This window comes from Acartia tonsa, chromosome 12, assembly GCF_053477335.1.
Source record: "Acartia tonsa isolate MP-2025a chromosome 12, ASM5347733v1, whole genome shotgun sequence".
Taxonomy (NCBI): Eukaryota; Metazoa; Arthropoda; class Copepoda; order Calanoida; family Acartiidae; genus Acartia; species Acartia tonsa.
In genome coordinates this window covers 35,210,588-35,236,614 of record NC_137271.1, presented here as the reverse complement: position 1 = coordinate 35,236,614, position 26,027 = coordinate 35,210,588, and the positions used below count along the sequence as shown (strand labels likewise).

Here is a 26,027-nt window from a genome sequence, read left to right as displayed (position 1 = left end):
ATCGGAACAGCCATTTAAAACTTCCTTAATATTGTATAGTCTATACCTACTATACTATGAATTGTGAATATATTAACGTTTAAAATAAAATAAAAAAGTAGTAAGGTTTTTTGGGGTCTGAGGCTAAGGTCTTAAATTTGATAATCAGAATTGGTTGTACTTTTCATGAAAGCTTCATAGATATCTTTAAGTAGTATTAAGCATTTTACCTGTCCAGGCTCTCCCCCTGCCCTCCCCTAAAGGCTGGGGCCAAGTAAAAAATTTGATTAAAAGTACCAAAATTACAAATCTGTTTGTTTACCTTTTTAGGTTTATAATCCGCGCTGCCGTCGCTGTCCATATCATCCAAGTCAGAATCGGTGACTTTTGGCCGTTTGGCAGCCGCCGGTTTAGCGGCAGGTTTGGGAGCTGCCGGCAGCTTGGAGGCGGCGGGTTTCTTCTTATCCTCCTCTCCTAACATTGAGTCAAACAGGTCATCGGCGTTGTTGAGCTTTTTGGCGGCTGGTTTTTTAGTGGCGGCAGATTTAGCCTTGATTCTGGCAGCAAAGTCGTCTAAATAGAAACAAGATATTTATTATTGTAACTGTCGGCCTTAAGTGGTTCATAGTCAGTTAAGCATTATTAATTCAACCATCAAAGTAAAAGAATGAAGGGGGCTTAAGCTATATGTAACTCTGTCGATTTTGTATTGGGTATTTGAAATCAGCTAAGTTTCGAAAGTAAAACACAGCAAAATCCCTAAAAACGAACAGAAAGAAATTTGCTAGCAGATCAAAAGGATCCCCACCACATGAGCCAAGTAGTTATCTGGATTATACATATACACTTATACTTTTCATATTCAACTTACCTTCAGAATCCGAATCACTGACTACAAACGGATCATCCTCTTCGTCGCTGTCAGCCGCTTTCTTCTTCTTGCTATGTCCGTTGGCAGCTGCAGCCGCTACAGCGGCTCCTAAATTTAAAAAAAAAATGGCTGTTGGGGTAACATTAATTTTGAGAGCGGTTTATCTTAAACGACACCCCCTCCCCTTTAATTAAAAAAATATATGGAAACGAGGAATTGGGGGTGGTTGTTTATTTATCACTTTGATTGCAAAACCTTTATCAGTAAATGTTTTTTTTTCTCTAATATTCAAACAAATAGCTATGTCTATAGGATCGTGGGGTAAATTTTAAATGTATTTCTAGGACGGACTTTTTTTTTTTTTAAACGAGAACCGGACTCGAGCTCGACAGCTGCTAAACCTTACCTGCTGCGGCTGAACCATTGGGCTTGCTGCTTCCATTACTTGTGGGCTTGGCTTTGGGGGCGGGCGGTGATGATTTCTTTGATTCATTATCGGAATCGTCACTGTCAGACATTATCTAGATGAAAATGTTAATCTCAATAACTTAAACAAAGCTTCCTTTACAGATTTTACAGGGGTGTTGTATATTCTGCATGGGTGTCCCTGTTAAGAGGGGGGGGGGAAGGGGGGGTGAAAAAATAAGCAGTCCTGAAAATATTTTTTTTTAATTTCCACCCTAATTTTGTGGGTAAAAACAAGAAATATATGTTGAATGGGGAAAAAACTAGAGGGAAAAAAACAATTTTTTTGCAGCAGGGGAAAAAATAAAGCTTGTGTAGAATAAAAACCCATGAGTTGTTACCTAAAAATGACCTATTTGTCCACCTGTTATTTATTTCTGAGCATAAGAGTTGGGAGGTTCTCTTGAAAAGTCCTAGCAATATAGATTAAAACCTATCCGTTATATGCTTACAATCACATTAGAACCCGAAAAACAACTCATAGTAATAGTGAAGTCACATTGGAGCATCGAACGACATTGGGTTATTGTATTATACCAGAATTCATAGTTCATACCTGTCCGAAATTAGCCTACATCAGCCTATCTAAATCTTAAGCAGTCATTTTCCACAAGAAAAAACAACAATACCTGTTTAGTCTTTGTAGAAGTGCTTTCCTTAACACCGTCATTATCGAACAAATCATCAGATTTGTCCGACTCGGATTCAGATTCGTCAAGATTGTACTTTTTAACCTGTAACAGAAAACAAACAAGGATAAGTGACTAGATCAGTCTAGCTCTTTTGTCGTTATTTGGACCAAATGTACACAATGGAGAACTATTTTCGTTTATTAAGCACAGAACCTCCCTTTCCTTATTTTGATATAAATTGAAAAAAGAGGGGGTGTAATTTTTGTTCATTTATAAGTCAGGTTAGGTTAGGTTACATTGGCTCATAGGTAGCCCGTAGTGTTGAGGGTATAAGCATAAGAAAAACTAATGTCCTTTATTATTTTAAATATATTTCAAATTAAGGTAGGAGGTTCATTGCTTAATTAGTACTTTGCGGTAAAGCATCGATGAATATGTATAGTATAATTAACAATCAATGGCAACATATTATGCACAAAGAAAACAAATCAATAAAATTAAATTCATGTAATAAAATACGATGGATTATCGAAAGTAAAAACTTGTACCTGTGCAGCGGCCCGTCTGCTGCCAGCTGCCTTCTCTCTGGGAATTATAGGAGCATCTACATCCGACAAGTCACTCACATCATCCACGTCCTATACACGAATGAGATTAGCTTTCAGTGACGTTTATGCTTATAAACTAGAAGAATTGAAATTATAAATTATTGCTAAAATCCATTTAACGTTAATAAAACTTATTTTCGTAAATAAAAAGGACAGAAAATAAATGTTTATTTAAAATTCATGGTAAAAATTGAAATAGTTATTTCTCGTATCGTATTATAAACAGCTTTCCGCGGATATTAAATGTACCATTATAAGATTAAGACCAGTTTTTTTAGCCCCGAGATGCCGACGGCACAGGCTAAACATTCTTATGAATGTATATTTTATATTTGTAGAAAACTGGATATTATACTATGCTATACATAATTTTTTAGTTTGGCTGAGAACCGGTTCTGAATCTGATACACCGGATATTAATCAGTTTCAAAGCAATACTAGTTATTTCTCGCATCGCATTATAAACAGCTTTCCGCAGATATAGAATGTACAATTATAAGCTTAATACCAGTTTTTTCAGCCCCGAGGTGCAGGGCGAAAAAAACTGGTATTAATCTTATGATTGTACATTTTTATATTCGTAGAAAACTGGATATAAAACGATGCTAGACATAGTTTTTTTTTGTAGGGATGAGAACCGGTTCCTATCCACCGGATTCGAATGAATACGAGAAAAAAAACTTACCTCCTCTTCTTCATCATCGCTCCATGGATTAGCCGTTTTCTTTTTCTTACCCTCCTTTAACAAGAATGTTACTTTTAAAACAATATAATAATAATATCGGCCAAATAAAACTTATAGATAGACGGAGTATTAGAACAAAACACCAGAGAAGGGAAACGGTTAAGTAACTGTATGACTTTTTCCCGAGAACCCTGTACCGACTTTCAATTGGGCCCATATTCTGCGCAAGATTTATTTTCCCCCTGCTGCAATTTTTTGATCTTTCCTCCTGCTGTTTTTTTTTCAAGTAAGGAAGGGGGAAAAACGGAAAAAAATTTCAGAACTCTTTAGGTATTCTATTTTTATTATCCCAACCTCATATTTTTCATCCCCCCCCCCCCCCCCTGTAGCAGGGGATCCCTTGCAGAATATACACCCCTGGAATCAACAGAGTGAGTTACAGAAAGTTTCTAATCTATTCAACCATTTTTATTTTATTTAAAGAAGGTGTAGTTGTTAGGTTGTATCATAAATAAGAATGTACATCAATTTATCGGAAACGGTCTTATCCCTTAATATTAAGAAAATATATTATATACCTTAGGTGACTTAGGAGATGTGGACTTGGGGAAGTGTGAGGTCAACTTGGTCTGCTTAACCTTCTTCTTCTCGGGAGTTGCCCCTATTCTTTCTCCCAGAGATCTTCAAATAAAAGATAGTTATACTCCCGTATTTATTCGAAACCGATTAATATTCGGTGGATTACAACCGGTTCTCGGCCACACGAAAAAATTATGTCTAGCATCGTATTATATCCAATTTTCTACAAATATAAGAATGTACAATAATAAGATTAAAACCATTTTTTTTAAACCCGTGATTTGGCATCTAAGGGCTAAAAAAATAGTTTTAATCCTATAATTGTACATTTCCCTAAAATAATCGCGGAAAGCTGTTAATATTACGATGCGAGAAATAACTATTACTAAGTTATGCCTGTTATCAGTTTTTGTTGTACAATAAAACCTATGAATCGGCCTGTTTTAGAATGTTATGAAATGCATCAGCTATTATCAGGAAAGGGAGTGACATTGAGTTTTAAATTGTAAATTGCAATTAAGTTTTATAAACACGTTATCTTATTCGGTTAACCAAAAACTTTTAGTACTTTAGTTAAATTCTGATTGGTTGCTTCCAAACTAGTAGTATTCAAACGTTTCAACCAATAATTTAAAACTATTAATAATAAAATTTGTTATCATAATTGGGTAAGTGAATCAGTTAACTGTCCATTGTCTTATCCCTCAAAATCCCTGGCTATAATGATTTACTTACTTGTTGAGTGCCTTGTCCTCTAGCATCATATCAAACTCATCCTTTTCATCATCCTCAGCCTTCACCCTCTTCACGTCGCTGTCCTTGTTCTTCTTTCTGGCGGCAGCGGCCGAGGCCTTGGCGACCTTCACCTTCAGTTCGTCCGCAATACGTGGTACAACTCTGTAATAAAATATATCCTTAAAATAAAGTAACATGATTTGTGTTGGATTTGCTGTCTGTACTTAAGGATCTCGCTATCCGCTGAACCGATATGGTTCTCCTTTACAGGAAAGTTTTTAAACTATTTTGGAGGAGGGTTTTACCACCACCCCCCCCCTAAAAAAATACTACTAGATATTTTGTTTTCCCTTTTTATATCTAAAATACAGGCCTCTAGGGGCGTAGACGGTAATATATAAATAAAACAAGGATAATAACATCTTTAATCTCGAAGCTCTAATATCTTATTATCTTGATGTCAAATGTTTATCATTCCAAAAATTAGATTAATAGGCAAATTATATCAAACTTAAAAATCAGCATACTTTCTATGTGCGTAGACTTTCTGTTAACAATAATTAATTTGCAAAGCTTTCTAAATTATAACTAACCTGTCACAGGAATCATCATACAAAGTTTGAAATCAATGAGGCAATTCTAACGTGCCTAGAAAAGAGCTATCTGTACAGTATGACTGACTAACGGATGGACTCCGATATTCATACCTGATGGCAGATGGGCTGGGCAGCGCCTCCAGCTTCATCTTGGCCTTGCCGTACACTCCCTTCTTCTTATTAGCTGCCTTGCTGTCCACATCTCCCTTATCGTCCTAAAAATTTGTTGTTATAAGCTCACCACTAAATGTTAATTATGATGTTTATCTGTCTGTTTTAACAATAAGTCAGGCTAACATACAAAGCAGCAGAAACAATTAAGTCAGAAGATAAATAAGAATGAGGGCCATACCTTAATAGTTATTTATCGCAGCGCATCGCATCGTATTATACGCAGCTTTCCACGGATATAAAAATGTACAATTATATTCGTAGAAAACTGGATAAAATTTTTCAGAATTGATGTGAACCGATTCTAATCCACCGGATATTAATCGGTTTCGAAGCAATACACGGGAAACAATATTCTAGACTTGCTTTTGGTGATCGACTGTCGAATAAATATGACTTAAGTAATATATTACTAAAATTTGAAGTTACGGTCATCGGTCAGGGATTATTAAATTGAATATTAATCCATACAACGTGACTTGAAATATAGATTAATCAGGGTTTACACATTCCAAATTGACGACAGCTTTCAGAAATCAATGAGTGGGTACACTGAAAAAACTACTTACTACTTACGGGGGCGCCGTAGCTCTGTGGTACTGCACTGAGTTACGGTGATGATAATTCGAGTTCAAACCCATGCATGTTGCAATCACAACATGTCTCGAATTCTCCAAAGTGTATTCACGCAACCTCCCCCAGTTGCGTTGGAAGGGAGATTGTTAGGTAGTTTGGATGCCTAATAATCAAGTGTATGATACCATCACTTCCCTTAATCCCAGGCTCAGAGGAGAGTGTCATTCAATACGGTGACTTAATCTGGGACACATGCCATACTCAAAACCGGCGAGGGTGAGGCAATAACGAGGAGCTCTCATGAGACAGCGTGTCAAGTCATACTTGAACGTGGAGCTTAAGCTGGCCCTGGTGGCTATACAAAAGTGTCTCACCATACTCTAGGAGTCTTAGGTCCAAACCCTAAGAAACTATGGCTAATCAAACAAACAAAAAAAAACTTACATTGATTTCCTCCTGTTCGACCTCATCCAGAGCTTTCATGAACTCGTCCAGGTCGTGCATCCAAAGATCCTCCTTTGTCTTGGCCTAAATAAACAACGATGACAATCGTAACATTATAGTAATAGGATGTCTTCTACGTGTGTCGTGTATTTTCCCAAAAATCTTGCGGTTAGAGCAAAGTCTGTTAGTTTACACGATATCTATCTACTGGTCCCATGAAAGTTATGAGCCATTTTCAGATTAGAGCTTTTTTTCTGTGGGGGTGTTGAAATATTATTGCACTACCTATACATGGGAAGCTTCATATTGGCCCTTGGATGAATTTTATCTTGTTAAATAAAAAAACAATACCTGAAGATTTTTGAGCTCCTGTTGTTTGTTGTCTCTCTGTCTCAGGAGTTCTTCCTTCTTCTCTTGGGTCAAACTCCACATTTTCATACCTTGAACAGACATTTAGTTAGAAATAAATCAATATAATAGTAAAAAGATGTTTGTCTGTATTAAATTCCCGTAATATCTCACAAACGTCTAATTTTAGGCTAATTAAAAACAAAACAAAAAAGTGTATATGTGTATGTGGAGGGGTGGGGTATTAACCGCCAATCTCACTTGTTTTGCCTACCTTAGTATAACAAAGTTACCTAAGAGATAATCATAGTCGGGACCACCAGCGGACACTTCCTCAATATCTTCCTTGGACTCGTCAGCGGCTCCAGCCTCTTCGTCGTCGGTAGCCTTAATATATTCAGGCAATTAAAACAAAGATAGTTAAAACTATAATTAAGCGCACTTAAAAACGCCCCCTCTCAATATTTACAGTTTTATAGGATTTTATATAAAAAAAACCTAAGTTTTTCCCAAAGGGCAATACTAAGATTTGACCTCAGACGGGTATAAGCTAAAATCAATGTTTTTTAGGTGTCTAATATTAACCTATCTGAGATCAAAACTTTTTGGAAAAACTACGTTTTTTACATGATCCGTTTTAAAAAATGGCCAAAATAAGCAGTTGCCTTAGTTCTGGTGCCTAAACTCCAAGCCAAACAAAAGAATGAATTTAATATCAATCATCCCTATATCCCTTTAGTTACCTGAGATTTCTTCCAAGCCTTGATAGGATCACTGTCGTATCCACGCCTCTGTAACTCTTCAATCATAACCTGTAATAAGAGATTTATTATACTAAATGGTCTTTAAGAAACAATAATCCGCCTAACCTCGTTACAGGGGTGTATATTCTGCATGGGATCCCCGGCTAAGGGGGGGGGGGGGGAAATAAAAAATAAGTGGTTGGAGGGAAAAAAATGTAAAAATTAAGAAAGCTGAAAACATTTTTTCCATTTCCCCCCCTCCTTGGAGAAAAAAACTAAAAAAATGTGTGGTAGGAGGGATAAAATAAAAAAATATAGAGTTCTTTAAATATTTTTTCATTTTCCCCCCTACTTGGAGAGAAAAAAATAGGGGGGGAAAAAAATAAAAAAATTTGTAGCCGGGGAAAAAAAAAAATCTTGTGCAGAATATACACCCTGCCTCGTTATAAAAAGTAAGATGCAGTTGTTTTTAACTAAAATAATCAAGGATATATAATGATAAACAAAAATAAAATTAAAGGTTGAAATGTTTGGATACTCAACTGATGCATTTTACCAACCTATTAAGATTTAACAAAAGTACCTAACGTTATTATCCAACAATCGAATAAGAAACATGATACATGAATTTTCATTGTGGCTTAGAACCAGTTCATATTAATCAGTTTCGAAGCCATACTGAAATAAATCTTACCTTCTTTTTCTTGTTCTCAACCTTGACGGTGCCGTCACACTTCTCCAGGATAAACCTTGCCTGGTTGGACAACTTGGCTGCCTCCGCCCCCAGGGTTCCCTCCAGGTATCTCTTCCTCTTGTCATAGTACTCCAATCTCAGGGTGTAAAACTCCCGCAAAATGTCCTCGACAGTTTCGTATTTCCTGTAAATATTTACATAATTATTCATGCTAGTGGCTTCGGCCATAACCTCTAAGGGCATTCATTCAAAAATAAAAATAAGTAAAGAAATTGATTAAGGAATTTGAATATTAGTATCTTTTAAGTGACCTTCATACCTTGCTTTCAAGATATTCTGAATTATTACACCATTTCTCTTTTTATCTTTTAAAACATTAATTTTCTATTGGTTACTTTTTAAAATATTGCAGATCAAAATTACCTCAAACATCCTAGATGGTCAAAAAGAACCATGCTTGTCGTGGAGAGGGTGGTCTGAAGTTTGAAGAATGTGTGAAGACCCTTTTCACGTTCAGCTTTACGCATACCCTCCTATAAACATAGAGAATTAGAATAGTAAGTATATTTTTAGAATTTCGCATGATTATTCATGTAAAAGAAAGCGTGGCAACTCTATGATTGTTACAAAAATGTCCATTTTTACCACAAAAGTTTTTTGGCTTTTTGAAAACAGATTACTAGGACGATAATTTACAATTTTACAGCAAAGAATATCTATTATAAAGTCTTAAATCTAAATGTGTTTTAAATTAATGTTCGTATGTCTGTCCGTCTGATTCGTTGAGCTTCGCTTTTATGGATGTTGTCATCCTAGATTGTTTATTTAAGCCTGCATAGGTTCAAACCACACAACTCATAAAACAAAATAATCTAAAACTAAAGGAATAGATCTGCTTTATGGTTAGCGAGATCTCAACAAACGGTCAAACAAATAAACCTTACAACTTTATTTATTGGTCAGGTAAAGGATAGTGAAAAATCCTCATCTTGTTAAAAAAAAAACTTACCATGCCCATTGAAATGATGAATTTGACAGTTTTGTCTGTGTGATATTCTTTGAAATCCTGTTTAATACAATTTTCAAAATAACCTTTAAACCAGTGTTGTGGATCCGGATCCGCAAGGATCCGCACTTTTTTGAGTCCAAGGATCCGGATCCGCAAAAAAATGCGGACCCGGATCCTGGGGTATAAATTTATGGAAAAATCTACCTAAATTTATATAAAATACCTAGTTACTTACTTACTTTGAAAATCAGACATTCTCGTGATGAGAGCCAATCTTTAAGGTTTAGGTTCAGACTTGAACATTAAAAGTATTTTTGACTTCGAGATTAAAGAATAAATATTTTTTGAAAAATTTTGTGATTTTATTTTTATTGTCAAGGATCCGGATCCGCACTGACCAAATTTGGAGGATCCCGATCCGCATACAATCAATGCGGATCCGCAACACTTCCTTGTCGGGTGAAAACAGGGGGTAATTTTAGTTTATTTCTAAAGATCAGGTTAGGTTATATTGAGTACTGGGTAGCCTCACAAGATTATTGCATCCTAGGTATAGGCCCCGCAACAGTTGGACATAGAAAAAGAACTACCACCTGTTAGTATTTTTTAATAATGGGGTGACTGGGGGTGGGGAGTCTGTACTCGACTAGACATTTATAGAGAAACAACCTATATTTGTTAATTTTTGAAAATTTCCTGAATTTGAGCAGGAGCCTTCTCAGTACCCTGCTGCATACCCTCCAGCATCTCCTTGTAGTTGGATGTCCAGGTACGCACAGGCAGCTCTGTGATCTCAACCTGATTATAAAGAAGATGTACAATTGTAAATATTACGAAAAATTAGGCTAATCTTATATCCAGAATTGAAACAGCAAGACAGAAGAGAATAACTTAAAAACAACTTATTGAATTCAAATTTTTGGGTACTTTTTCTAGTTAAATAGTGACACAAAAAGAGCATACCATTACCTACCTAATTGAGACGAGATGAATCTTTTGCAAGTTAGTTGACAATATCTTAACGAAAAGTTGAGGGCAAAATAATTTAATTTAGAATCAAATATTCCTGGTAACGGTTGGATAACATTTTAAGGCCAGACCTTTATGCGTAGTAGGTACCTTCTAGGACTTAACTAATGCAGAAACCAACCCTTTGATTGCACGACCTTTGCTTTGAAATCCAAACAATGCATGGCAATAAGATGCGCCTATTTGGGTCAAGGCATTCCCAATAATCTTACTTTTAATGTCGGATGTTGTATATAAATCTTTTAACGTCTTTTTTTTATGACGCGATTTAGGCAAACTCGAACCTCTGACCTCTCTAACGTACCTTTGTATCTGAAAGAGTGGCAATTTCTCCGTTGACAACATATTTCTGGCTGTCCAGCGAATCGATGGATCCTTTGAATCCCTAAACGAAAACAGGATTAATCTTTAATCGCTAACTGTCCCGTTCCCATATTAAAATAAAAAATTTTCTTTTTTATCGGTCTGTACGTTCGTCTGTATCGGGAAATAAAAGCAACTCTATAATCATAACCAGAAATTAGTACGGGGCCGGGGTCATTTTAAAACATCTTGATTTAGCTACTTTCTATATAAAAAAATTATACTATTAATCAGATTTTTTAGTTAATGAAAGATTTCTAGTACCATAAAAAGCAAGTATCTCTATAAAAAGTCTTAAAATGTAAGTATGTCCTTATGAAGCATCCTGTATACAAGTAATTTAAGGCTACAAGGAATATATCCTCCTCCGTCCTTAATCTTTGTTTAACACCCAAAGATTAAAACCAGGGATCGAAAGCCGCGTGTAAGGCTCAGTGAAATCATCATACTAAATATATTTTTTTTTCTGCATAACAAGCGGGTTTTTTGATGTTTAAGCGCGGCTGCCGAGCCCTGAGTAAAACTAACCTTAAACCAAGGAATCATCATCTTTGGTTCTTCTCCCTTGATCATTCTCTTCAGGTTGTTAACAATCTCCCTAGATAATAAAATATTTATACAGTTGCTGCGCTTTCAATAAAGACCCTTCAGTTTTTTAAAGATATATCTTAAGAATTCAAACCAAGAATTTTTAGTTCTTTCCCTCAAAGTGACTTTCAAAAATAAGTAAGAGGGAATTTTTTCCTGTTCCAAACCTTGCGGACAGTCCTAACCCTGCAAGGTTACCCAATTGGCAATAACCTAACCCAAACAAACGAAAATCTACCCTTCTCCTATGCTCTACAAAGAAAGTAGGTCCCAACCACAAAGCAATAATATCTTTATGATTACATCTTTGTCTTGAAGTCCTTACATTTCGTGGTAATGAGACGCGCCTGTTTAGGGCCAAGACATTACTCTCACTATTAATATCGCGCAGTAGATAAAACGTTATAACATCTTCAGTTATGACGCGGTTTGGGTGTAGATGCGAACCAATCACCTCCCCCGACGACTTGGAGAAAAAGTATACCTGGGATTATAATTGGGAATCTTTGTCATCCATCCAGTACCAATACCATCGGCACCATTGACCAGGACCATGGGAAGGATGGGGATATACCACTCGGGCTCAATCTTCTGATTGTCGTCCAACTGGTAGTTCAACACGGCGTCATCAGCCTCGTTGAAAATGTGCCTTAAAAACAGAAAAAATGTTATTTGCAATTAAGTTTGGAGTATTTAAAAAATGCATATTTTATGATTAATATTTCTAATTAGTGATGGCAATCCGTCGAAATTTTGGGCCGGATTCGAATTCCGGATTCTTAAAGAATCCGTCAAAAAAAGTGGCGGATTCTTTGCGGATTCCGGATTCTAGCAATATTTTAAAAGGATTTTAAAAAAATTAAAATTAAGTGCTACATATGTCCTAAAAATTAATGTTCTTAGTGTTCTCTATATTTCACTTCCGAGAATCGAAACAGATTTTAAAAGTAATATATAATGATGAAAATCTTTGCCTTCAAAGAGGAGGAGTTGAAAGAAAAAACTCAAGACGCTAACGTTAGCCTACCAAATAAGAATCCGGAATCGCTATTAAAAAAACGGATTCCGGATTCGGATTCAATAATTGGCCAAAAATTGGACGGATTCCGGATACGGATTGTCAACCCTATTTCTAATAAAAGAGATTGCTTTTACTCAGTGCCTGTCGAGGAATTGAATGAAGCTTCCCTCTTCTTATTTTTAAAATAAATTGGAGAGTTTTTTTTTTAAAATTTTAATAGGTACCATCAACTGAATTAATCCGAAAAAATATATGGTAGTTTCCTCTTATTTTTAAAAAAGATTTTTTTATCTGCATCTACCCCCCAACCCTCCAAATATTATTTTAGATTTATTTTGCTTGTTGGCTTTACCTTCCTACTATGTTAATATCTATGGGAAGCTCACCTGGCAAGACGAGACAACTGTGTGAAGATATAACGAGGGGAAGCAGAGTCTTTACCACCTGTCAACCTGGTTCCAAACTGACCTACAAATGAAGGTTCGAGTTAGTATAGTATCCGATTATCAATCTCCCCCCTCCCCCCCCAAAAAATCTAAGTATTTATTTCTGTTTTGAATTATATGGGGAACAAATGTGAGTAGATTAATTCAAACGCATTTTTACTTTTGTTTAATATAAGTTTTATATCGAAGTAACAGGATATCTTTGTGTGTGACTGTTTGTACAAAATGATCGCTGACTTATAGCTTTTTATAGGTCCTAGATTTTTGTAACAATTTTTGGAAGGGTACCAACAGTAACACCCACTCCCATTTCTTAAGGATGGGGCGTAGCCGCTAGTAGTAAAAAAAGCATTAAAGGCAAATAAGTGTTTTTTTCTTCTTAAAATACCAGGGGTGTATATTCTGCACAAGATTTATTTTTTTTCCCCGGTGACAATTTTTTTTATTTTTTTCCCCCCCCTAGTTTTTTCTCACCAAGTTGGTGGGAAAATGGAAAAATATTTAAGGAACTCTAGGTATTTTATTTATTTTTTCCCTCCTACGACACACTTTTTTAGTTTTTTTTTCACCAAGGAGGGGGGGATATGGAAAAAATGTTTTCAATTTTCTTAATTCTTACATTTTTTTCCCCTCCAACCACTTATTTTTTATTCCCCCCCCCCCCCCCTGAGCCGGGGATCCCATGTAGAATATACACCCCTGTAAAATACATTACATATTGAAGTGGAAAAGGTTGAATAATAATTTAACCACCTTATCCCATCCCTCCCAAAGATAAAAATACTTACCAATGGGAAGAAGTAGGTTGATATTGTTAGAGCCAACAAAATTCTGGGCCAAACCAATGATGGTACCCATCAGAGATGCTTCACCGTGGTGGTAGGCAGATTGCTAAATAGATAAAGTAAAGATCAGTTTTACATTTCATTCATGAAGAAAAAAAGGACAGTTTCAATCAAATTGGACAGTGACAAGCAGGGTGTCGGAGCCGTTTGATTTTGATGTGGCTCCGGCTCCTACCTTAAAATTAATATATAAATTTTTTGTTCATTATTGAATTTGATAAAATATAATAAATAATATAAAATATTTTGCTTTTATTTGATTTAAGCTATATAAAAGTAGAAGGATGTGTGTATTTCTTAAGTAACAATAGTTTTTCAGTTTATTGTTTAATGAATAAGTTACATGGTTATAAATGTGTAATTTACAGCCTAATACCCCCCCCCCTTTCTCTCTGGGTGCCTAACCAATAAATGAATGACATACCTCAGCCACACTACCCGCCAACTGTGCGACCTTCAACTCCTTTTTGGTCAGATTTCTCTTGAAACAGGTGAACAGAACTTTTCTCTGGCCGGGCTTCAAACCGTCAACCAAGCTGAACAAATAATCATGAGGAAAACTTATTATACAGTACCTTTGCGCTCATAAAGAGATTAAAATGATTTGGTTTCCAGTACTTATAACTACTAATTTCAATAATAAAACAAGGAATAGCACGGGCCAACAAAACTAATACTAATTTTTTTCTATAAAAAAGAATCAGTATGGCTCAAACAAAACCTGTTGTAATCTGAGGATATTAATCTGTTTCGTATCCATACTAAAAATATCTTTCTGTAGATTTTATGACATTATGAAACTTTACACTTTGTTGATAAAAAGGTCTGTAATTGTCGGTTTGTAAGCAAGTATAACAAAAAGAATAAGTTGCGTACCTGGGAATGGATCTAACATTGTCCATGTTGCTGAAAAGCACCAACTCTTTGTTTATAAAGTCTGTATAGTTCACAGCTTTGGTGTCCTAGAATATATTAATTCTTGTAACAATCAGATATTTTTACAGGATATCATCTTCAATGTAGCGTGATAGAAAAATAGTGCAAATTAGGAAATTGAAAATTTGCCCGATGGTAAAGGATTAGACAATCGCCGACAAATTGGTATACATCCCCATTGATGATACACAAAGTTACCCTTTCTAAAATTAAAGTTTGGACTACAAGCTGAAAAAAGCATAATCAAAGTTTAATAAAAGTACCAAATGGGGCCAAAGAATGAGATAACGTTTATATAAAACTTTGGGTACCAGCTATAACTAAAGTCATCCTTGAAATGTGCCCTAAAGTTGTTAATACCATACAATAAGCATTTTAGTCAAAACAACAAACCAACCTTCTCATAAAGATAGATCTCCGAGAGACCCAACTCTCTTCTCCTCTTTCCCTCCTCCATATAGTTGGTAAGCCACTCTTTCCTGCCCTCAATCTCCTTCTTGCTGAAGGCCAGCTGGATGCTGTGGTCGTCCTGTGGTCCGTTGTACCTGCACAATTTACTCATTAGGAATCAAATCTCTTAATGTGCATTTTTCTCCATTGTGAATTGGCGGAAAAGTTGTAGGCAAAGTTGGTTTTTAGAAGTTTTAAATGTCAGGGGGACAAGAATTGGACGCTAAACTTTCCTCAAATTCTTATAAACTCTGGCAAACAATATGATTTTAATAAAACCCTTCATAATGAAAATAAGTTGTGCTGGCTATTAAGCCAATCCATAACTCCTTCTCTCTCTTGAGAAATTTCTATCTTTAGTATGACGCGATATGGGCAAGAAATAAACAGAACCACTCCCTGACCAACAATCAGAAGTGTTACTACAACTTACTTGAATCTAATCTGATGTCTCTTCATGTCGGCAAAGTATTCTTTAGCCTCCTTACTTGTGGAGGTACCCAAACCTAGGAGAAATAGGAATTTAAATATTATATTGAAAAAATTAGCCAAAACTAACAGGAAAGGTTAATTAAAAGCGTTTTTGTTATATGAAAAAAAAACGTATTTTTTTTGTGAGGATTTAAGTTGTCATTGGGGTTGATTGAAAGCATAGTTTGGATAAGAATAATGGTATGCTCATATTCATAATCATTATGTTAATATTGTCTATTTGTATCACAATGTTTCCTATCCTCTTATATAAAGCAGTAAGCTTTTTTGTCTTTAGCGAAGGATCTCGCTTACCCCCGAATCGATATCTATGTTTCTTCTTCTTCACAGTTAAGCTTTTAATATGTCCAGGGAAGGTTTTTACCTATTTTGTGGAAGGGAATGTCCCTCGAGGTTTCTAAAGGCTTAGTCGCTGGTATCACATGAGGCATTACAAATTTTTGTCCTATAATTTATTAATAGTTCTACTAAGTTTTTTTATAGAAAAATAAATACCTTTGTAGTATTTTATCTTGTATGTGTGCCAATTATCAGTTGCATCTTTCCATTCCTTGTAATATAAACATCTTTCAAATTCTTATAATAAATGTCTGTTTGTCTGTATGCTTTTTTGTACCTAAAGATATCACTAACAGTGGACCGATCAGGTTCTCCTTAACAGGGACGGTAGCTTCTCATAGGTCCCGGGAAGGTTTCATTGATTGATTGTCCCGGGAAGGTTTATAACTATTTAAGGGGAGGGTACAACCACCCTCCCATGAGAAATCGCCTCCCCCCCCCCCTCAAGAGTTCAAGATGCCTCTAGGGGCATATGAACATAAAGAGTTTTACTAAAAATGTCGTCATTAAAGTGTCTAGAACATTTATAATGCTTAAAATCCAAGCAATGGACGATAATTTGATGCTTTCTCCCTGCATAGGAGAGGTTCTCATATGCAAAATCACTGGTGAACAATATATCACTTATTCTAACCTGATATAAAAGTAAAAAACTCTTAATTCTTATTTTCAATTTATTTTAAATTGTATGTCTATATGTATGTCCTATATAATATGTGCTAGACTAGGACTTCAAAGGAAATTTTTCTAACCTGGAATTCGGGAAGTGAGTAGAAGCAAAGGCTGGTGTTGGAGCCCTTGGTGGCCTTCACAATGGGGGTGATGAACTCCTCCAGGAAGGGGAGCCTCAATAGTCCCGGCCAGCTGTGATGGATAAAGTTGATTACAAGACCCTGAACAAAAACACATTTTTAAAGTAGCGAAGCCTCTCTAATTTAAAATGTCCGTCTGTCTGTCCCACTGAATAGGGCGGAATTGGTAAACGTGAATTTTTGGCTGGTATTAAAGGTAGGCTACTAATTTTTAAAAAGATTCTTTATACGAATGAGCATCCAGTATATAAGTTTACTTAGTCCGAGGGTCCGTCATTTAACAAACAAAATTATAATATAAAAACATATGTAAAGGGTGTCGTGATTTTCTCAAATATACGTACCGTATTTATGTTTAATTTAGGGACTTCTCAAATAATAAAACTTTAGTTACGCTCCTAATTTGAAGGGGGGTTAGACTTGCCTTTAAAATTTGAATTTAGTTACCTTAATATGAGAACCGTCCTGATCCTGATCTGTCATAATCATAACTTTACCATATCTAAACAAAACAGATTATTTTTTTAAACTTAGGGGGGTTTTGGAAAGAAAAAATATTGCTTTTCTTCGTGTACCGACGTGCAAACCACATAAAACGTTTACAGTTAAACATTTTGGAGAGCAAAGTTTTGTATGTCTCATGAAAATATCTAAAAAAAAACAAGTGTTTGCATTTTATGAATAATTCCGTGGAAAATATTAAACTTTTATTGTCAAAAAATCGTAGACAAACGTACCTCAAAGATTTAAGATCATCCATAGTTTCATACTTCTTCTTGTACTGTAGCCCAATGATTTTGATGAGATCATTAATCTCCTTGTTCTCCAGGATTTGCTTGTGCGTCGCTTCGCGGGTGTTCAACAGCTTACCCTATAATTGAACAAGATTAGTTTTCATGAAAACTGATGCCTTTTTAAATGAACAAATATTACTATCCTTCCGTGTAAATACATAGAAATTTCAAACCCTCTAGAATTTGTTTTCTCGTATTCATTCGAATCCGGTGGATAGGAACCGGTTCTCATCCATACGAAAAAACTATGTCTAGCATCGTATTATATCCAGTTTTCTACGAATATAGAAATGTACAATCATAAGATTAAAACCAGTTTTAATCTTATATTTGTACATTCTATATCCGCGGAAAGCCGTTTATAATACGATACGAGAAATAACTATTCTCGTATTCATTCGAATCCGGTGGATAGGAACCAGATCTCATCCATAAGAAAAAACTATGTCTAGCATCGTATTATATCCAGCTTTCTACGAATATAAAAATGTACAATCATAAGATTAAACCCAATTTTTTAGCCCGTGCCTTCGGCACCTCGGAGCTAAAAAAACTGTTTTTAATGTTATAATTGTACATACATTCTATATCCGAGGACAGTCGTTTATAATACGATGCGAGAAATAACTATTCTAAAATTTCAATTTACGGTAAGGAAGTTTTTTTTCATTATTTGGGGGATGTCCTTCCCTTATGATCCCTTGGTATTGTCCTGTATAACCTGGAAGGTCGAGGAAAATCGCTATCAAATTAATCTACAGCCCCTTCTTTCCTCTCAATTTTTTTGGAAGTTGAGTGGAAAGGGTAATGGGATAGTCGAGCTATTAGAGAAACTTTGAACTAAAACATTTATAAATGACAAAGATAAAATAAAAATAAGACATACCTTAAGTGGATAGACACCGTAAGAATCTCTACCAACCAACGACAGACCCGCAACCGCCAAAGTTTTGGCGGAGTCTCCCTCAGTTAGGATCAAGGTACAACCTCTGAAATTAGTTATTGGATAAGTAGGTTAAAATGCACTAGTTGCTTCGCTCCCTACTCTGGCTAAGAGAGGAGGGGATAGCCTAAAACCATCTCAGGACATCTAAAATGCTTCCCTGAAAATTACAAACAACCCAGTTTCTGAGCAATTAAGCTTCAGACAGAAATACCTTACTACCTTATATTAGAGGATTGATACAAATAATAATAATAAAACCTCGTGGCCATCTAAAAATTCTTTTTTATGGATAACCCTAGTTGTAGAGAATATAAATACCCATTGCCTTTAAACAAGGATTAATCAAATACTTCAGACGAGAAAATCACAAAACTTTACCCTGTAGCTTAAGGACAAACGTACTGAGAAAAAGAAACAGAGTAGCTGCGATATCATTAAGTAAAACAACTTACAAGGAGTTTTTGGTTCCAGCATCGTTTGCATCTTCCAATTTTGAGATTCCTTTGAGTTTGTTTGTTTTCTTGCCACTGGTCTACAGGGAAAACATCATATTTTTTAGTTATTCATTCGTTCAATAGTAGGTAATTTGGATGCGTATACGTCAGACAGCAGTTTTTTTTTGTTGCCATATGTAGTCAATCAGACTCAATAATCATACCAATCATAGGATGGAAACACCACAATTCAAATTTACAATCTCAATACACCCTTCTTTACTTTGGTTTAAAGCGTATGTAAAAAATCGTTAGCGAGAGGATAAAATTTTTGAGCACTTATGACAAAAACCTGTGCACGACGCTATTTCGATTTAAGAGAAATATATGATATTTTCCTTAGAAGCAAGTTGCATATCAGCTTTGAACTTGGACCAGGCAATAACTGAATCAATAATACCACACTAAACATTTTAATTGTTACATTTTGTGTTCCGTAAGATCTCAAAGACAGTCTTTAAGAATAGTTTCAATTTAAATTGATAATTTATCACCTATTCTAAATACATGAAATGTAGGGGGGGGGGGGGGGTGCGGTGGCCGAGATAAATGAACCTCTGTTATTCATTAGAAAAATGCAGGGGAAAATTTACCAAAATTGTGCAAAAAATCTATCAAACAGTTGAAAATGTAACAATCCTTTTGAAGCGCTTGGTTGAACTTGTCTGTGAGAACGCACTTGGAGCCAAACTCCTTGGGTACAAGGGTCATGTTCTCCTTGGTCTGAGAGTCGAATGTAGGGTTCACAATCAAACAATTGACGAACAACCACAAGTGATTTTTGACCTGAAAGCAAATAATTTGATTTTATTATTAGGTAAAACTTTAAATTAAATTTTCTTAAAGTAGGTAATTATGCGAAAAATAACACCGAAAACCAGTTTTAACACAGAATAAATCGGATTTGAAGCAGTTATGAAAAGATTAAGTTAACAATTGTATGATCGTATAAGGGAAGACAGTAATATGGCATCTCAAGAAAAACTGTATTGCCTCGATCTTAAAAAAAATATTGCATACCTGGAAGGGTTTAACCTGCATACCAGTCTTATTCTTTTTCTTAATATTGTCAATGATTCCCTTGACGATAAGGTCACACACGTGGTCAACGTGTCTACCACCCTTAGTGGTCGCAATACTATTTACAAATGACATCTGTTGGAATCTAAAAAAAACATTTTATTAGAAACTTATAGACCCATACATATTCATAGACAAAGATTCCTTTGATGCACGTTATTTGCACATAAATCAAATGGGATAGTTTCACGAAATGCATTTAAACTTAATTTAGTGAACCGCATATTTTTTTCTGGTTAATTGGTTAAACTGCATTTATATGGCATACAATTGAAAGAATTTCAATTTTTTACCACTTAGTTTTTAAAATATCAAGACTTGAAAATCGTCTTATTAATTTGCATATATATCATAAAAAGACGATTTTCAAGTCTTGATATTTTCAAAACAACGTGGTAGAAAATTAAAATTCTTCCAAATATATGCCATATAAATATAGTTTAACCCATTAACTAGCAAAAAATATGCGGTTCACTAAATTAAGTTCAAATGCATTTCGTGAAACTACCCCTTTCAGCTTTGTATTTTATTTTTAACAATCATTCTTTAGAGTAAATTGAAAACAAGAGGGTGGGGAATTATATTTTTCTTACTATGCCACACCATTCCGAGCTCTACCAAGTACCCAATATAAGAGAAAAACTATCCACTTTTCATTATTTTTAATTTTTTCAACTATGGAGGGTCTATAACTAGGCAGTTTTCTTACCCCTTGTCAGAGACGCACACTGCAACCTCCCATCTTGCACCGCACTGCTCGTAAACACATTTTATTTGGTTTCCAGTTTCATCCTCTTTTCCCTATATAAGAGTAATATATTTTAAAACATTTTAGACTATTTTGTATTTGTTTTCAAGTATTATTTGATTAATACCTCTAAAATTAATTCATAATAACCTTATCTCAGGGGGTGTAAACTGTAAAGATTTATTTTTTCCCCCTGCTGCAAAATATTTCATTTATTTTCACCCAATGCAATGGGGGGGGGGGGGGGGGGTCTTTTTAGTACTCTAATTTAGTAATTTATTTACCCCCCACCCTTCCATACATTTTTCTTGTTTATCCCTCCAAGGAAAAAAATTGGAAAAAATGTTTTCAGGACTATTCAATGAATAGTATTCATTTCTTTACTTCTTCATCCACATTTTTTCCCCGTTAGCAGAGGATCCCTTGCAGAATATACACCCTGATGAAGTAGACAACAACATTAATTGTATAAAAGCTTTACTTAATATTAAACAGAACCCACCTTGATAAACTGGTCAACGTATTCTTTGAAATTCTTGACGGGTAACTTTTTACCGTTCAGAAAAACTTTAACTCCTTTTGTGGAAGCTGCGATATCGTATGCTCTAAACAAATATAATGATTAATATTTTGCACATCCATAATCATAAACATCCATAATCATAATATAAAACTGACGGTATTTATGTCTATTCCGAAAGATCTCACAAACCGCTGGACCTTTATGGCTATTCTTTACAAATAATCTTATATTAAAAATAGCTATGAAATGTAAGTAAGTCCGTATTGATCATTCATCCTATATTGTTATTTTGGGATATATTAATACAGAACTTTAAATCAAACTTCGAAAAATATTGAGCAATAAATGCTTTACTTTGTTGTAAACGTTCGTTTATCTGACCGCCCGACTTCTTTTAATGGATGCTTTCATCCTTGTTTTAGAAGGATGAGACCATGTTGCTTAAAACTTTGGGTACTTTGTTGAATTTAGATTGGTTGGTTCAAAACTAGTTTTTACCTTCTTGTGAGTAGAGCAACTGTATCTGTGTCAAGTTTTTCCATGTTAAACTTTGGTAGGTCAGGTTGGAATGTGATTTTAGTGTACTCTTCTCCAGAAAAGTCCTGCAAGATACAAAAATAGTTCAAAACTTATGACTTATTAAATAAGATCAGTTTTCATTCGCTAGCATTCACTATATCCCTAGTAACATTAGAGTGTGTGATTTAAAAAGTATTTGGAGACCATAGTTTTAGAGGTCTTTGGGATAGTTTAAATGACAAGAAAGCATTACATTTCTCTTTTATAAAGGTAGAAAGAAAAGGTAAAAACTAAACCTATGTATTTCAATGATCAAAACGAATGGTTTACTTTAGGTACTTTATTTGGGTTTCATCAGACAACCAAACCTTTGTATATTTATCTTGATATTTCAGTTAAAACCAAAGAGGTACATTTTAGAAAACTTAATAAGTTGAGTTAAATGTTGCTAATTTTAAATAATATAATCAACACCATCATAACAATTTTATAATAAAATATACATTTTATACCTTAATTCTGGGCTCTCCAGCTTTGCTCATGTTCTTGCCCCAGGTTTGCTTGAATTCTTTCTTGGCCTTCTTGTCTGCCGTTTCAACACTGAACTTTGTGGAGAACACGTTACACAGCTTGGCTCCGTAACCGTTTCTACCTCCAGTTACCTAGGGAAAAAATGCGCATTATATTCAGTTAATCTTTATTTAAATTTAATCAGAGTAACGAACATCTCAAAAACTTGAGTTTTCAGACATGTGTTACTCGAAGATTAAGGGTTGCTTTCAATTCAAAGACCAATATTTATTTGTATTTTAATTGTCTCAGCAAAAAAGGCGCAATATTGAAAATCACCATGCTTGTTAAATTAATCTTTAAACTTTAGTTCTTCCAAATATTTACAAAATAGGATCCTTTTAAAGAATTTCTTCATAAACGTTAAGTGGGAGATTAATTTAACGTCTTAGGCCACTAAAGGCCTCTAGGAGTGCAATGCTTGTTTGAAGCATTAGGGGAAGTCGACCCTCCCGTTTAAATTTAGTTTTTTTGAGGGTTACCCCTCCCTAAAAAGTTAGTTATAAACCTTTGCTTGAACTATTAGATCTTCATCGTAAAAGATATTCATATCGGTTCAACAGTTAGCGAGATATTACACACACAATTTGTCATCCTACTACTTTTAAGCCTATGCACACGGTTTACGCAAATTTGTCAAACTTACACCCCCCCCTCCCCCCCGACATCATGTAACTTTAAAGTAAGGAATCTCCCATCCCAATATCAGGGTTTCGGATCCGGATCTGGATCCGGATCCGCAAGGATCCGCATATTTTTGGGTCCAAGGATCCGGATCCGGATCCTTGGACTCAAAAAAATGCGGAAAAAAATGGAAAAATCTACCTAAATTTATATAAAATCTCAGACATTCTCTTGATGAGAGCCAATCTTTAAGGTTTAGGGTCAGACTTGAAAATTAAAAGTAATTTTGACTTCGAATTAAAGAATACCTAAATATTTTTGAAAAATTTTGTGATTTTATTTTCATTGTCAAGGATCCGGAACCGGATCCGGTAGGATCCGGATCCGGATCCGCATCCGGATCCGCACTGACCCAATTTGAAGGATCCGGATCCGCAAAAAATCAATGCGGATCCGAAACCCTGCCCAATATGCATTATACCTTTTGTTCTTCGTCATTGAAATTAGAAGATGTGAGTAAATGTCCGAAGATCATGGTGGGGACAAACATTTTCTCGTCCTTGTGCTCCACTACGGGGATACCCTTGCCGTTGTTCATCACTGAGATAATGTTTTCTTCCGGCTAAAAATTCAAGAACAAAATTAGTGCTAGTGTGAAGGCTTGCATCTTTTAAAATCAAAAAGCTGATTCTGAGATTTCTCTCTTATTTCAATGTTTTAACTACAAAAATTGTAGGTAAAGTAGCGGCAGAAATACATAAAAATGTGGTAGGACGAAAAAACTTCACTTTAATTAAATGATAAATGATGTGGTTATACTTGTTTTTTTTTTATAAATATTTTTATCTGAACTGAACAATGAAACATACATACCTTAATATCAATTTTAATTGTGTCCATTTTTGGGTCCCTTTGTTTATTGTCAGCTGCGTTAACCAAGATTTCGTCAAATATCTTGTAGAAACCGGGTACATATGTGATTTCCCTTAAAAAAATTGTATATGGTAAAAATATCTATAAAATCTACACTTAATGTAAAGGCTTGGGATAAAACAAGCAAATACATCACAAAAGCATGTTTTTGTATCGAAGCATTTGATAGATTTAAATACCTAGGTACTAGTTTTACATTTTTTCATTTAAAAAATATTTAGTTTTACAATATTATTCCGATTGAGAATCTTTTACAGACACCTAGACCAAATAAACAAAGTCAGACCGCCATGAATCTTTAAACCATAAATAATCTCTATAAAATTGGAATATTGCATGACGAGAAATTCATGTTTACCCCAATTCCTTATATAAAAGACAGACAATTCGAGTTGAGGAGTAGCTTTGACACAAAAATATATATAATACCACTGCACTGTAAGGCGAGTAAAAGTACCTGTGAACCATGGAATCATCTTCAAAGACCCACATAGGCTCTGTGACTGGCTGTACTGAACCAATATAGGTATCAGGTCTGAAAAGAATATTAGTTAAAATTCCACAAGCGATTAGATTTTTATTATTATCTACCTAAATCAAAACTTATTTTTGGAAATCCTATAATATAATGTAATAAGCTTTTTTGTCTGTAGCGAAGGATCTCGCTAACCATTAAACCGATATAGTTCTTCTTTTCTTCTTTACAGTGAAGCCTCTTATAGGCTCTGAGATGGTTATTTGATTTTTTTAAAAATAAGTCTGGGGATGGTTTTAGGCTATTTGATTTTACTAAAAATAAGTCTGGGTATGGTTTTAGGCTATTTTTCTGCCCTTCGAATATAGAGCCCCTAGATGCTAGGGGCGCAGCCGCTAGTATTGATATAATTCAAATGCAAACAAAACACAAATTAGTACTTTACTATTGCTATTAGTTTTTTTGTAAGTATCTAAAATCTAAGTAACAATCAAAACTAGAAATCTTGCTAACCGATTAGGTTGTGCTTTTTAGCCTATTGGTCTGCGTGGTGATTTTAAGCCTTGGATATGATAAAATGTGCGTTTTTTGTTACATAGTTGGACAAACGTACGAAAGTACATATTTCACTGAGAGCTTTGATGCTAAAAAAAAACTCACTCACCTGAGCAATATGTGTTCAAGGGGAGTTTTCTTTTGGTATATTCTTTCTACGGACAGCCTCTTGTCGCTCTACAGATTTTCTCGTTATTAATGTGTTTGTGGAAAAAAATATATTTACCTAGGTAGGTTGATTTTCAGTCTTTTGTATTAATAAAGAAGATTTAGGTATACCTATTAAACTTGTCTTTTATAGAATGGTAAATCTCGAAAACAGCTAAGACAAGTTTGTTGAATGATCTGTAATGCATTTATGCAAAAGCCATACGACCTAATAGTAGAGGTATAATTCAACAAAATAAGTAAACGCAGCATTTCTAATGCTGAGGGTATAATTGAACCATCTAAAAATATGATAATGAATAAAACACATTTACAAGAAATTCCTTTTGTTTTTTGGCTGCGGCCGCCTCCCCTCCTCCCCCGCCCCCTCCATTATACTCTTCGTCAGACATTTTGCCTCTCGACCTGTTTCAAGAATATTTGTCTCAAATCTGAAATTGATTTTAGGAATTTAAGCATTTGCAATTTTTTATAAAAAAAAAATAAAACATGCACGTAGGAAAAGATTGATTGAACACAAAACATGCAAAAGTAAATTTGAAAGTTTTACAAGACAGTTACCTGAACCAAACAAAATCTAACTTACAAGGACAAAACGAAACATTATCAAATAATAAGTATTATAAAGTAAATAAAAACAAATATTCTGAATTCCTGGATAGGTTTGTAGAAGTATGAAGAATTTGAGAGATTGGTTTTAAATTGGTCAACCAATTGTCTCTAAGTAATAATAAAAGGATAGAGTAGATTGTTCAATTATAAAGAAATGCTAGAAAAGAAAAGGTTGATTAAAATATGTTAGGTAACTTTTTAACTAGGTAGATTCAAAAATGAGAAATAGCTTTATTTTACTGATTAGAAACTATTTGGTTACAATGGGAAAAAAAATGTTAAGGTCTACTAAAACTATCCTTCCCTAGCTATAGATAAAGAAAATTTTCCAGTTAGGTTCCTTCCAGCTATAATACCTCTAGACAATGAAATTCGAGAAGTGCATTTTAGCAAAGGAATGAAAACTCCTAATTTTAATAAAATAGTTTAATCAATGAAAGAGGCATTATATTATTACAATATCGAGTTTATAAAGCTATTTGAGGAATGTATTTTTTAATCCAGTAAAATTGTGTTTCTTTTCATAAAAT

General features: G+C 34.7%; 1 protein-coding gene across 9 annotated transcripts in view; it reads right to left on the bottom strand.

Moving 5' to 3' along the window:
- Window positions 1-26,027, bottom strand: part of Top2 (DNA topoisomerase 2) — a 100,841-nt gene that overhangs the window by 2,910 nt on the left and 71,904 nt on the right. For 6 of the 9 annotated variants that reach the window (XR_013884673.1, XR_013884674.1, XR_013884677.1 and 3 more), the window contains exons 2-44: window positions 24,827-24,896; window positions 24,145-24,222; window positions 23,628-23,739; window positions 23,236-23,376; window positions 22,073-22,222; window positions 21,540-21,643; window positions 21,021-21,123; window positions 20,480-20,571; window positions 19,711-19,855; window positions 19,332-19,476; window positions 19,031-19,096; window positions 18,649-18,730; window positions 18,137-18,239; window positions 17,194-17,327; window positions 16,904-16,958; window positions 16,397-16,537; window positions 15,801-15,855; window positions 15,247-15,319; window positions 14,761-14,908; window positions 14,304-14,389; window positions 13,852-13,963; window positions 13,371-13,473; window positions 12,523-12,604; window positions 11,600-11,764; window positions 11,056-11,125; window positions 10,469-10,549; window positions 9,835-9,933; window positions 9,136-9,195; window positions 8,550-8,659; window positions 8,127-8,310; window positions 7,433-7,501; window positions 6,983-7,076; window positions 6,693-6,781; window positions 6,342-6,425; window positions 5,262-5,365; window positions 4,555-4,716; window positions 3,819-3,921; window positions 3,241-3,294; window positions 2,496-2,585; window positions 1,945-2,049; window positions 1,257-1,371; window positions 851-958; window positions 302-552 (exon numbers count right to left, since the gene is read on the bottom strand). Coding sequence is in view for 3 of the 9 variants with exons in the window: in XM_080179308.1 (XP_080035434.1) it covers window positions 302-552; window positions 851-958; window positions 1,257-1,371; window positions 1,945-2,049; window positions 2,496-2,585; window positions 3,241-3,294; window positions 3,819-3,921; window positions 4,555-4,716; window positions 5,262-5,365; window positions 6,342-6,425; window positions 6,693-6,781; window positions 6,983-7,076; window positions 7,433-7,501; window positions 8,127-8,310; window positions 8,550-8,659; window positions 9,136-9,195; window positions 9,835-9,933; window positions 10,469-10,549; window positions 11,056-11,125; window positions 11,600-11,764; window positions 12,523-12,604; window positions 13,371-13,473; window positions 13,852-13,963; window positions 14,304-14,389; window positions 14,761-14,908; window positions 15,247-15,319; window positions 15,801-15,855; window positions 16,397-16,537; window positions 16,904-16,958; window positions 17,194-17,327; window positions 18,137-18,239; window positions 18,649-18,730; window positions 19,031-19,096; window positions 19,332-19,476; window positions 19,711-19,855; window positions 20,480-20,571; window positions 21,021-21,123; window positions 21,540-21,643; window positions 22,073-22,222; window positions 23,236-23,376; window positions 23,628-23,739; window positions 24,145-24,179 (4,464 nt within the window). In the remaining 6 variants the exon portion in view is untranslated. The remainder of the gene's footprint in view (window positions 1-301; window positions 553-850; window positions 959-1,256; window positions 1,372-1,944; window positions 2,050-2,495; window positions 2,586-3,240; window positions 3,295-3,818; window positions 3,922-4,554; window positions 4,717-5,261; window positions 5,366-6,341; window positions 6,426-6,692; window positions 6,782-6,982; window positions 7,077-7,432; window positions 7,502-8,126; window positions 8,311-8,549; window positions 8,660-9,135; window positions 9,196-9,834; window positions 9,934-10,468; window positions 10,550-11,055; window positions 11,126-11,599; window positions 11,765-12,522; window positions 12,605-13,370; window positions 13,474-13,851; window positions 13,964-14,303; window positions 14,390-14,760; window positions 14,909-15,246; window positions 15,320-15,800; window positions 15,856-16,396; window positions 16,538-16,903; window positions 16,959-17,193; window positions 17,328-18,136; window positions 18,240-18,648; window positions 18,731-19,030; window positions 19,097-19,331; window positions 19,477-19,710; window positions 19,856-20,479; window positions 20,572-21,020; window positions 21,124-21,539; window positions 21,644-22,072; window positions 22,223-23,235; window positions 23,377-23,627; window positions 23,740-24,144; window positions 24,223-24,826; window positions 24,897-26,027) is intronic. The other 3 variants (XR_013884678.1, XM_080179310.1, XM_080179311.1) reach the window with 1 other exon arrangement.